General features: G+C 37.7%; 3 protein-coding genes and 1 non-coding gene across 7 annotated transcripts in view; 2 read left to right on the top strand and 2 right to left on the bottom strand.

Annotated features, from left to right (window-relative positions):
- Positions 1-524: 524 nt before the first annotated feature.
- Positions 525-4,562, bottom strand: pdap1a (pdgfa associated protein 1a). The gene is made up of 6 exons (XM_044101762.1): positions 4,371-4,562; positions 2,861-2,943; positions 2,708-2,779; positions 2,073-2,197; positions 1,862-1,998; positions 525-1,062 (listed from the first exon to the last, which is right to left on the bottom strand). The coding sequence occupies exons 1-6, from the start codon at positions 4,381-4,383 to the stop codon at positions 1,037-1,039; spliced, it is 456 nt and encodes a 151-aa protein (XP_043957697.1). The 5' UTR covers positions 4,384-4,562; the 3' UTR covers positions 525-1,036.
- A 1,070-nt stretch (positions 4,563-5,632) lies between these two features.
- On the bottom strand, positions 5,633-7,973 carry cby1 (chibby homolog 1 (Drosophila)). Of its 4 annotated transcripts, none has more exons than XM_044101758.1 (5): positions 7,892-7,973; positions 7,585-7,680; positions 6,683-6,788; positions 6,494-6,606; positions 5,633-6,297 (listed from the first exon to the last, which is right to left on the bottom strand). In XM_044101758.1, the coding sequence occupies exons 1-5, from the start codon at positions 7,895-7,897 to the stop codon at positions 6,217-6,219; spliced, it is 402 nt and encodes a 133-aa protein (XP_043957693.1). In that variant the 5' UTR covers positions 7,898-7,973; the 3' UTR covers positions 5,633-6,216. The 4 variants fall into 4 exon arrangements, with proteins under 4 accessions (XP_043957693.1, XP_043957692.1, XP_043957695.1 ...); XM_044101757.1 differs by having other exon boundaries at positions 7,883-7,967; XM_044101760.1 differs by having other exon boundaries at positions 5,634-6,290; positions 7,883-7,967.
- Positions 7,974-8,351: 378 nt separating this feature from the next.
- trnar-ccu lies at positions 8,352-8,424 on the top strand. The gene has a single exon. It is a non-coding gene; the product is annotated as a tRNA-Arg (tRNA).
- A 114-nt stretch (positions 8,425-8,538) lies between these two features.
- The window catches only part of plbd1b (phospholipase B domain containing 1b), an 11,298-nt gene continuing 7,743 nt past the window's right edge, over positions 8,539-12,093 (top strand). Inside the window, exons 1-6 of the mRNA XM_044101751.1 lie at positions 8,539-8,677; positions 9,134-9,347; positions 9,824-9,907; positions 10,296-10,437; positions 10,532-10,678; positions 11,669-11,813. Coding sequence (XP_043957686.1) covers positions 8,578-8,677; positions 9,134-9,347; positions 9,824-9,907; positions 10,296-10,437; positions 10,532-10,678; positions 11,669-11,813 — 832 coding nt within the window. The 5' untranslated portion in view covers positions 8,539-8,577. The remainder of the gene's footprint in view (positions 8,678-9,133; positions 9,348-9,823; positions 9,908-10,295; positions 10,438-10,531; positions 10,679-11,668; positions 11,814-12,093) is intronic.

The raw sequence follows: 12,093 nt of genomic DNA, 5'->3' as shown, positions 1-12,093 counted from the left end.
GGAGTTCTAGCTAACTCGGAAGAAGTTATTTTAACCTGCTGCCTGAAGCAGCCAATCAGACGTCAAAGTTTCTACAGAAGGAGCCAATCAGACGTCAAGCTCAATATACAAACAGCCAATCAGAGGTCAGTTTATCTGCAGAGGTTGGCATAATCCCACCCACTGAGTTTCATAAAGTTGACAGTTACAATTTATTTTAAATGTTTTATTTTTTCTAAATGTAAGACATTTATAATTCTTCTGTTTTAAGAAATTCCTGAGATTTAAATAATTTCAGAAGTAATTTATTCATTGTAATTTGACGGTCTTCACGTCCTAAAAAATTCAAGGGTTGTGAATACTTTTATAAGGCACTTTATACTGCAAACCAACTTGTTTCTGGGTGCGTGGACATTGAAGGACATCTTATGTGAAAAATATCTAAAGAAACCAAACATCTCATACTTTTCAGAGGCTTTTGAAAGGAAGCCCAAAGTTTTTTTTACATCAGTTTAAAGATGAAGGAAATCCTCATGAAACAAAACCAGAATATTCTTGTTTTATTCAAAAAAAAAAAAAAAACTTAAAGCAACATTTTATAGTAACTGTTTATGAAATAGCAACCTATTTTATGACATCTAAACCTGCAATACAACAAACCGCAGACTATTGTTTTAACAGTTTCCTGTTGTCTCTGCATCAGCGGCTTGACTTGGAAAACAAGAGCATAAAAGTCCTCACTGTAAAACTTTAGTTAGATCAACAGGGAAATATTTGTGAATCCAAAGGAATGAAACTTTTAGCAGCTCTGGACGTAAAAACCCTGGTGAGAAATAAGGAAGAGGCTGTGGAACACTCAGGTTTTTCTCCAAATGTTGCATCCGTCCTCCTCCAGCGTTGCTTCACCCGTTTTTCTGTCCATGCTGTCCCAGAAGTCCCGTCCCTCCGGTCGGAGGACAGGGACATTCAGGAGACGCTGGCCGTCCGTCCACTTCCTCCGTTCCCCTGAGACCGAAATGTTTGACGCTCCAGGTGAGGCGCTAACGCTTAGCAGGCGCTAACGCTTAGCTTGGGCCTCTTCAGCTGCAACAAAACAAGAAGCAGAGTTTACTGACAGGAAGCCATCACACCGATTTTAACAGTTTTAACTTTTAAAAGTTTTTGAATTTGGCTGCAAACTTTACGATTACTTTAGCAATCGATTAACTGGAACGTTCTGGAGATTTTTCATTTCAAACTTTATTTATAAAGCAGATTTATTTATTACTCAGCTGATCAAAGAGCTTCACAACATCAAAGGTTGATTAACAACAAAACAAAAATAAAATTAAGTTTAGCCAAAATAATCAGACAATTAGAAAATTGACAGAAAATACCAAAACCTATAATATTAGTAGAAAGCAGGACATTTATTTTCAGCAGCAGCAAGTGACCAAAGAAAAACAACAATAATCTTGGAATCAGTGAAGTAATAATATCCCCAATTTCTAATTTAAAACTATTTGAAAACGTTTTAAAAATGTATTAATTTGGGGTGTGCTCCGGTGGCGTAGAGGGCAGCGCGCCCCACGCCTGGAGGCCCCCAGCCGTCGCGGGCTCGATCCCCGGACCCGACGACATTTGCCGCATGTCTTCCCCCCCCTTCCTGTCAGCCTGCTGTTGTATAAGGGACACTAGAGCCACAAAAAGAGCCCCTGGTTTTATTTAACCAATTTAATGCTTTTATACGATATTATAAAAATATTAAAGAGAATCAAATAATTTAATAATATTTTTTTAAAAGAAAATCAACATTTTCCCTTTATTTCTTAGCAGTCAACAGCAGGATTCCTTTAGTGAATGTTTGATGTTTGTAGCATTAGCTGCGGCTGCAGTGCTGCACCTCTCTTCCTGGCGGCCTCCTCCCTCTGCTTCTTGATGATGGCCAGCCGCGCCAGGTCGGCCCTGGCCTGCTCCGTCTTCCCCTCCAGGTGGAGCTTCCTGTAGCGCTCTGCTGATTTCTGCTTCTCGATCTCCTCTCTGAGGAGCAGAAGAAGGGAAAGCCTCAGCGGGGCGCCGCAGAGCCACTCCAGCAGCAGGAACGCGGCGCCTACCTCTCCCTGCGGCTCAGCTCTCTGGGCGCGCTCACGTCAACCTCCGTCACCTTTTTGCTCTTCTGAGAAACTCGGTTTGGATTCTCGATTTCTATGAGGCCCTCCACTCCGCTCCTCTTCCTGGACTGGGTGTGGAAAACAAACGGTTACAGCACGATATCGTGAAACTACTAATAAACTTCTTATTCAAAATAAAACTTAAAAATTTAACGACACTATATATGTAGAAGTACTGGACATAATGTTTAAAGCAGGGGTGTCCAAAGTGCGGCCCGGGAGCCATTTGTGGCTCTTTGACTGATGGGCATCTACATTTGCATCTACATGCAGATGTAGATCTGCATCTACATATATATATATATATATATATATATATATATATATATATATATATACATATACATGTGTGTGTGTGTGTGTGTGTATATTGTGTAAGTTTGTATGTCTGTATATATGTACATATTTAAATATAAATGTGTAACTGGACAGAAGAAATCTTTTGTTATTGTATTATCTTTGGCTTCAGTCGTTTCCTGGTTTGTAAAGCAGAATTTAGTTTTTTTTTTCTGTGTGTAAAGTTGGTAATTTACCAAAATAAAGTGAAGTGAGTCCAAGTTTAGACACTCTGTTCTCACCTCAGACTCGTCTTCACTGCTGCTCTCCTCCTCTGACTCTGAACTCTCCTTCTCCGCTCCGCCGCTCTCCTCCTGTTAAACCACAGACGTCTCACTGCTGCAGACCAGCTTCACAGGAAATCTGGTTCTTTCTGCTGCAGGACCTTCACTCACCTTCTCTCTCTGGAGTCTCATCTGTCGGTCGATCTCCTCCGGGTTGCTGAACTGCTTCCCTCGGCCCTTGTGGCCCTTTTTTCCTGCAGGATTTAGAGAAAGTCGTTACTGTGTATGAAGTAACGCCATATGAACAAATGCTAGTTGAGCTTCAGCACAGAAAATCTGACATCCAAACATTTCTATTATGATTTTTGTTTACTTTCTCTTCTCTGACTCCTGGATTAATCTAATATATTAACTTAAATTCTGCTTCCATAAAACTCTTAACAGCTTTGCTTATTCCAAAGGTTCACTGAGCTTGTTAATAATATCAATTGTTATTGTTATTATTCTTGTCATGAAAGTAAATATTTCTGTGATATGATACATATGATACATCATCCCAGAAGTAATTACAATAAAGGATAATATTCTAGTTTTGAGAATATTTTTTAGTAATATAATGGTAATGGTATAATAATAATGCAAGAAAACATTCTCAAAGATCAATAAACTTTAAATTACAATGAACATTTAACACTGGAACTGGAAGACATTTTAAATATACAAAATACACAAACAACAGAAACAACAAATAAAATGAATTATTAAATCTCTGTAAACAAAAACTGACCTTCATAAAAAGGCTGGTTGAGACCAGAATGACGACTTTCATCATCCAGTTTTTGGTGGAAAACGATAAATTATGCAAATGGATATTATTGAGCTCATTTTAATTTATCATGTGATTAATTCATTTATTGCGACAAGTCTAATAATAATAAAACATTTTATTTGTAGGCACCTTCATCTGCAGTGAAGGACATTTTAAAACATACATAAAATGACAAAAGTGAGTGTCTTTAGTCAGAGTCTTCTGCAAGTTCACTGTAATACTGACTGCTACAGAAGATTTTTCCTGCTAACAGCCATCATCATCCACAATACTCACTGAAGAGTTTAACTAGGCCTGTTTCAATAAACTAATCGCTTGATAAATTAAAACCAAAACAAATGTTCATCAGAATTATAAAGTTAATTTATCCTTGAGCTGAAATCAGCTCAGTTTCACACAGAGTTCATAAAACTGGAGTGTGCAGTTTCATAAACTGTGTTGCGGGCTGCAGATCATTGCTAACATCTCTACTGTAAACAGATAATTGATCCTAAAGTCGTTTGGATTAAATACATGTTGAGACAACTTCGCATTACATCTGTGATTCATCATGCAATCCTACCGTTCGTCCACTCGGGGTCATCAACCTAAAATGTTCACGTAAGCTAATAGGGTTAAATTTACTCTTGCTAAAAGTAATTATACAGATAAAACGGACAATTTAAAAAGGTAAAATATAACATCTATCTTATCTTTTTATGTCGGCTTCATCGGCACATATTAGAAATTATAATTTTATCTTAAATAATATCCTGTGATCTGTTAGTCACCTAGCATGCTAACAGCTAAACATGTGCGAGTTGAACGGATTTTATGAAACTTTTAGCAGTCGGAACAGAAGAAAATACTCACCACCGCGCGGCATTGTTTCCTGGTAAAAACTCCAAAGAAGAAAAGGTCAACGAACCATCCAAGGAGTCAAACAGAAGACCGTAAAGACTGAGATTTAAAAGGCTAAGGAGTAACTACTTTGTCTCTCGCGCTGTCAGTCTCCTCGACGGTATCGGCGCATGCGCAAAAATGAGGACTAACCCAATCGCTGTACAGACTGAGCTGAGAATCCTCCAATCAGATTAAGAGCCACCACCTCCAGCAGCCCATTCACAAAAACTACAGAGAAATATTGATTCGGCTGTGATCCAATCAATATTGTGGGGTCATTTAAACAGAGCTATAAAGTAAAAATGTTAAAGTATTTCTTTACTGTACTGATTTTTCAGGTATCTGTACTTCTCTTAAGTATCTCTCTTTCTGACAACTTTTCACTTTAATTCCCCACATTTTAAGAGAAATATTTGTACTTTCTACTCCTTACACTTTGCATAATATTATCATTATGACTATCATTATGATGAAAAAAATAATGACGTGGAGTCAGATCAAATCGGGAGAAATCCTCCGCTCACACAAAAAAGTGTTATGTGTCAAAGCAAACAGAAGGAAAACACACAACACAACACAACACACGCAACACAACACAACACAACACAACACAACACAACACAACACACACAACACAACACAACACAACACAACACAACACAACACACACAACACAACACAACACAACACAACACAACACAACACAATACACACAACACAACACAACACAACACAACACAACACAACACAACACAACACACACAACACAACACAACACACACAACACAACACAACACAACACAACACAACACAACACAACACAACACAACACAATACACACAACACAACACACACAACATGGATGGAAACTTTAACCTGACTGTGGTGTCGCTCTCTGTTGTTTAATCCACATGATTAAACAACAGAGGAACACATTCAGAGACACAGATATTCCCAATCTGGAGCATTAAAAAAACAATATGTGGGGTGTGCTCCGGTGGTGCAGTGGGCAGCGCGCCCCACGCCTGGAGGCCCCCAGCCCTCGAGGCGGCCGTCGTGGGCTCGATTCCCGGACCCAACGACATTTGCCGCATGTCTTCCCCCCTTCCTGTCAGCCCACTGTTGTATGAGGGACACTAGAGCCACAAAAAGACCCCTGGTGGGGAACAACAACAACAAAAAAACAATATGTGAAATATATATGCACCAAAACAAAAAGGATCACAGATTAAATTATATTTTATATTGAATATAAATTTTATTTTGAAATCCAAACAGCATTCTACAAAAAAGAAACAGTGATATTTTAGCACAGGTAGCAGTGAGCCTTCTAGATATTTATAATAAATAATGAAGGAGTTATGTTTATTATTATTAATTCTTACAACAAAATTTGATTTAGTTTATTTTACAAAAACACACATTTTTAATTTGTCTTTTGTCTCCAGAGCTAAGAAAAAAACAACCAAAAAGCACCAAAACAGAATAATGATGACGTATTAAAATGTTTTATCTTTTAAATTTAGAATTAATATAAAGAAAACCAACACAGAAAATTAGGAGAAAACTAGTTATTTTTGAATGCAGTTTATAAAAATAGGCTGTATGTGGAAATAATCAGACAAAATAAATATATTTCATTTATATTTTAAAAATGGGACAAAAACAGGAAATAGCTGAATTGACTTACATCCTGTTAAAAGCTGAATGTCTTATAGTGAGGAAAACTGACTCATGGTTTTATTTTACTGCCTTATATCTGTAAAAAAAACTCTAAAAAAACAAAGAAATCCAAAGATCTAACTAGACAGGATTGTCATTTTTTTCTTCGGTGTTGAGTTTTCATGTCTTCGATTTCTTTCTCCATCAGGTGGTACTCCACTGTAGTTTCTGTCAGCTTGAAAGAAGAAATTCAATTACAGAATGTAATACTTTAATGAATTTATTAACATAACCAGAAAACATGGAAAGTAAAGTGCAAAATAGAATATAAAATGTTTTACAGAGGGATTTTGGATAACAACTAATAGGGGTTTGAAATTCATATCATATTTATTATTATCTCATAGTGAGAAGAGAAAATTAGGCGTCACCATGTCCATCAGAACTTCAATCTTTGATTTTAGAAGGTTGTTTTCTTCCTCCAGCTGCTGATTTCGTTTCTTAAGCCGCTGCACCTCCTTAGTAGAAGTATTTCCACCAGATTCTGGTTGAAGAAAAACATTCAAATCATCTGATAACGGCCCATTCAGAAGAATAAGTCTGAATAAAATCGTCCTCACCTGATATCCACTGTCCGTCCTCAAATTTCCAGCTCTGGCCTCCTAAGTTCATCGCAGGAGGTCCCGACTCCAGGCCCAGCTCAATTTCTCTTGTTGAGCGATCCAACTGAAACACAACCAAACAAACAATTATCAGCACAACTTTATATGTTTCCAGATAAAATAAACTAAATCACATTATTGGCACAATATTATGAAGCACTGCAAACAGAGGAGAGCAGTCTCCAAAAATGTAACTAAAGTAAGAGTAGAAATACTTCAACATATTTTTACTCAAGTAAAATAAAAGATCATAGTAAGAGTAAAAAAGTATTTGGTAAAAAAATCTACTCAAGTACTGAGCAACTGATCAAATTATCAATTAATTCATATTTAGAAATTACATCATCAGACGAGCCAAAAAATAAAAATAAGTACAAATTTTGGTATTTTAATGACTAAAATTACAATAATTCATACAACAAAAATAACAAAATTAAGCAAAGCAGTTTTCTCCAAATCACTTTCTTTCAATAAAAGCTTCTGAAATTTTACTAAAAACTGCAGGTGTGTTTTTCATTCAGTGGGTAGAAAATCCAGAAAAGTTCCTCAAGTAAGAGTAGAAATACTTCATAATACAATTACTACTAAAGTTAAAAGTACAGCGTGGTAAAATTACGCCTAGTACTACATAAAAAACCTTATTCAAGTAAATGTAATTTAATAAATACAACTAATTACTACCCAGCTGTGATTACAATCACAAACTTATGCAGTTTATTTGGGTTCTATGTGATAAAGGTGATGTATTTTCTGGAATATCAGCGTAAACTCAAAATTCTCTATGAAATACTCTGAAGTTTGTGGTTATAGCGGTACAAATTATGAAAAGACTGAAAAGTAAAAATATTTTCGGATGGTACCGTATGAAGGCTGGACAGAGATGCAGATTTGCGAGGCGGAGTCTTCTTCGGGCTGAATGTATTTCCAAACAGCGGCATCAGGGATTTTTTAAAGTCCTAAGAGACAGTACACCGATAATGATGATGATGTTCAGTGAGTTTAACTCAGAAGTCTCGTTGCTACAGCCTGTTTTTGTCGTTGCTAACGACACTAAGTTACTCCAGCAGGTGAACAACAAAGACGTCCTGAGAGAAACACTAATTCCTGACAATAAACCTTAGCACTAAAATGATTAATAGAACTTTAAATTTTACCTACAATATTTACCTCCATGGAGAAAATGAATTTAATGCCTTAACATCAAATTATTTTCTCACCAGACAAAGATCCTAATGCGCAAGCGCGGAACTTACCATCACTCTGAAATAAGCGTATCTGCGTTAATATGACCCAACTCTACCCCTAACTTAAATTTCAGCAACTAATCGTTTTTTATGTGTCTACAATAAACAATATATTAGAGGTTCTACATAAAATAATAAGCCCGCTCTCGGGGGTTATTCGGTTAACATCCGAATAACCCCCGTGATAATGGTACCGCCCAGGACCCTAACAGGACTCTAAACAGCAAAACCGCTAGCGTAAATAATCCAAATGTTAAGTTCCTCTTTATTTTGCTAATAAATCGTATATAAAAAATAAATGAACAACATATCTCTGGAAAAATTGAACTCCTATATTCAATTCTACAAATAGATACCATCAAGCCGAGGGATTTTCTTACGTAGCCCCAGTGGCCTAATGGATAAGGCACTGGCCTCCTAAGCCAGGGATTGTGGGTTCGAGTCCCATCTGGGGTGGCCGCATTTTTTTTTTATCCTTAGTTCAACATCTTGTTTTTGGTCATTTAATTAATAATTTGGGAAGTATTTATCTGCCGATTATCATCATGAATTCTTGTCCGCACTAATTTTCGGTATTACTCTCCGTTCAGAGTCTGATATTCTTCATATATGATGAGGAAACCGAGCATCTGTTTGTGCGTCCTGCTGTGCTCTGTGGCTGCATCGCTGGATGGAGTTGGAAGACAAATGAGCAAAGTGCAAACTTATCGTGAGTAGTGCACTTAATGTATGGTTGCATAACAAACTGGATTGATTAAATATCTACTGTGTTAGACACAGTTATTTAATATTTTTGGATGTTAACAGGAAGGTTTTTTCCTACGTCCATATAGTTTTGCCATTAACATTAAAAATTGTGTTTAGAGAAGAATAGTAATCACTAGAAATATTACTTTGCATCAGCTGTTATTTAATCACATAAAACAATATCTTATCTATAAATGAAATGAGAATCGGTTTTTTTATTGTAATGTACATGTACCCATGTCAAATCCAGCTTTCAAAAGTATTAAAAGTATATATTTATATCTGTAAGAAAAACAAATCAAATCAATAAAAGCTATATCTTTCCTTAAAATGGTGCCATGACATTATATTACATAATGTGTTATCTAACCTCAACCCTGTAACCCTGTCCATCCTGGTACAATGGTAAATCTCCCAGAGGCCACGGTGAACTGGGATGCTGCCCAGAAGAGCGTGACCCTGCAGGAGGGGGTGATGGCGCGGGACGGGGGCGCCTGCGGATTCTTCAACGACTCTCTGCTGCTCTCTGGATGGGGCGTCCTGGAGATCCAGGCCGGCTTTGGAGGAGCGCCGCAGGACGATGAAATCACATTTTACCTGGCTGGTTACCTGGAGGGCTACCTGACTGCTGGGTGAGCCACCAACTGACACACACAAAAAATAAAAATGTTGCTGGAACACAGATAAAAGCTGATGTTTCATCATACAAACAATATGATGTTTTTTCTGACATTACACCAGGTTTACCAACATTATTTCTAATGTCGACTAAATAAAAGAATTCTTTTTTTTCTATTTAAATTCTGAAGTTTCCATCCATCTCAGCATTTGAATTGTATTATTTGGGTCCAGATCTGGCACAGCCAATTTTCTGGACGATAAATCATCCCAGAAGTTATTGTGATAAATGATAATATTGTTGTTTTGACACCATTTTCAAGTAATATAATAACAATGCCAGATCACATTCTGAAAGATCAATAAGCTTAAAATGCTAATAAATATTTTAAATATTCTAAATAAACAACAAATAAAATCAATTGTGAACTCTGAGATGAACTGGTAATGGGTAAACTTCAACCAGATGTTTTTCTTCCTTTTCCTGCAGACAGATGTTCAGCCATTACACCAACATGTTTCCTCAGCTGGTAAAGGATGAGCGAGTTTTAAACCCCTTAAAAAACTTCATGAGGTATGGTTACTTTCAATCATTGATCAATAATTTATGATATCTTAAGATAAGGTAATTTTATTTATATAGCACATTTTCAGCAACAAGACAATTCAAAGTGCTTTACCTGAATTAGAAGGAAGGAAGGAATTAGAATGAATTGTATGTAGAAAATAAGAAAACGAGGAGTACATTTCAGCCAAAACAAAGTCTGGCTTTGAAAAGTCAAATATGTGCTAAAAAAAAACAAAACAAAAAAAAAACTCTGAAATGTTGAGATTAATCTCAAGTTGAAAATGTTACAAAGTGGAAAATATTTGACTTTTCAAAATCAAAAACTTCTAAATATTTCCTGGAAAATTCGTAGTGAATTATAAATGTGACGCATTTATTTCTGCTGGATCCGCAGCCAACAGGACCGCTGGGCCAGAGAGCAGGCGGCTCAGAGGAGGAACAGCGACCCCCTGTGGAAGCATGTGGGACTGATCCTGGCCCAGCTGGACGGGCTGCACGCTGGAGCTGCAGAGTGGGCCAAAAGCAGACACAGGGAGGTGTGTGTGTGTGTGTGTGTGTGTGTGTGTGTGTGTGTGTGTGTGCTGGCGGCCTGTCAGACTATCACTTCATTAATCTGTGCCTCTCGCCCAGGCCCTGCCGCTGTTCGCGCTCCAGTTCCTGAATGGTGTGGGTGACCTCCTGGACCTGGTCCCGGCTCTGACGCCTCGCTCCAACTCCTCGGCGGGTTCGGCCGCCTTCAGGAGGCCCGGGATGGGCCTCTGCACGGCCCTCATAAAGGTCAGGCCTCATAAAGGTTTGGACCGTTCAGCAGCTTTTTATGAGCAAAAGGTCAGAGAGAAAACCGGGTCAGCGGAGCGTTGGTCTGCACTTCTCTCTTTACTTTCCTCCTTCTAAAGAACTTGTGTTAAACATAAGGCCCGGGGCCAAATCCGGCCCACCACAGCTTTTTATGTGGCCCTCTAGACTCCAGTTGGACACACAACTATAACAAATATAAACACAAGTTAACAGTTGTGTGTTTAAAGATTTTATTAATCAAATCAAAGCAATTTCTATTTATATACTGACAAGTTACAAGTACAGGAGCATCCAAAGTGTGGGTTAGGGTTTTAGAAGGCCCTTGATCAGAATTAAATTTTATTCTTTGTGCTTGTTAAATTTAGTGGCGTTTCAGGCAGTGGATACAGATTTAAAAACAATGTTTAGGGAGCAGCCTTTCAAAAACAGGTAAACAATTTAAAATCTTCAAACGAGAAATCTAAGATGGGACAAGTTTTTTTTTTAAATATGATTTATTAGTAAAATCAGCCATTAACATTCAGTAACCTGTAATAAAACGCAGACTTTGTCATTCCTTCTTAATAAACTTTCCAAAATAAAGCAAGAGTGAGACAAAAAAACACAGAAAATGTAGAAAAATGTGATCAACCCAAACATTTAGGTTTTATTGTTTTCTTTTAATCTGGCAAAACTTCATAACATTTTTATATTGTTAATCTACAATAATTCATAGATTGGTTAGAGAACTGTGAGTGCGATCATGTTTAGTTCACAGTCGATCAGGTAAAATGGAAAACAAAACAATATTTTTTGCAATTATAATAAAAAAAAAAATACAAAAAGTTTGGACAGGCTTGGTTGTTTTAGAAGTATAAAAACATGAGAAATGAATTTTAAAGTCAAACCAAGCTAAACCTGCTGATCAAACTGGTTGTGTTTTAGTCCGTGGTCTTGGTGACGTCGTCCTGCTCTCTGTTGGTTGCTCAGGTGCTGCCCGGTTATGAAAACCTGCTGCTGGGTCACTCCAGCTGGTACAGCTACGCCGCCACCATGCGGATCTACAAACACTGGGACTTCAGGGTTTCCGATTCGCGCGTCCACACCGGCCAGATGTCCTTCAGCAGCTACCCGGGTACCAAAGCCCAGGCTTACCTCATCCACACGCTCACAGTTTACAGTAAAAACACCTGCAGATTTTATTCTGAGCTTGCTGAGCGGTTGGTGTTTACGCTGCGTGTGACGGAGTCACAAAGTGGAGCTGAGCTGAAATGTTTCCCCTGATGGTGGGACATCGTCAGAGGAGACTCAGGTGTTCAGGCCAAAGATTTGTCAAGTAAAAAATCCTCTTATGGGCTCCACTCCATCAGAACCAAAGTGGTTTTAAGGAGTTATTTATAGAGCGCAGCCGCTGA

The sequence above is a fragment of the Gambusia affinis genome, linkage group LG20, assembly GCF_019740435.1.
Source record: "Gambusia affinis linkage group LG20, SWU_Gaff_1.0, whole genome shotgun sequence".
NCBI classification, from domain to species: Eukaryota; Metazoa; Chordata; class Actinopteri; order Cyprinodontiformes; family Poeciliidae; genus Gambusia; species Gambusia affinis.
Note: the sequence above shows the minus strand (reverse complement) of the source record. Positions and strands in the feature narration are given on the sequence as shown.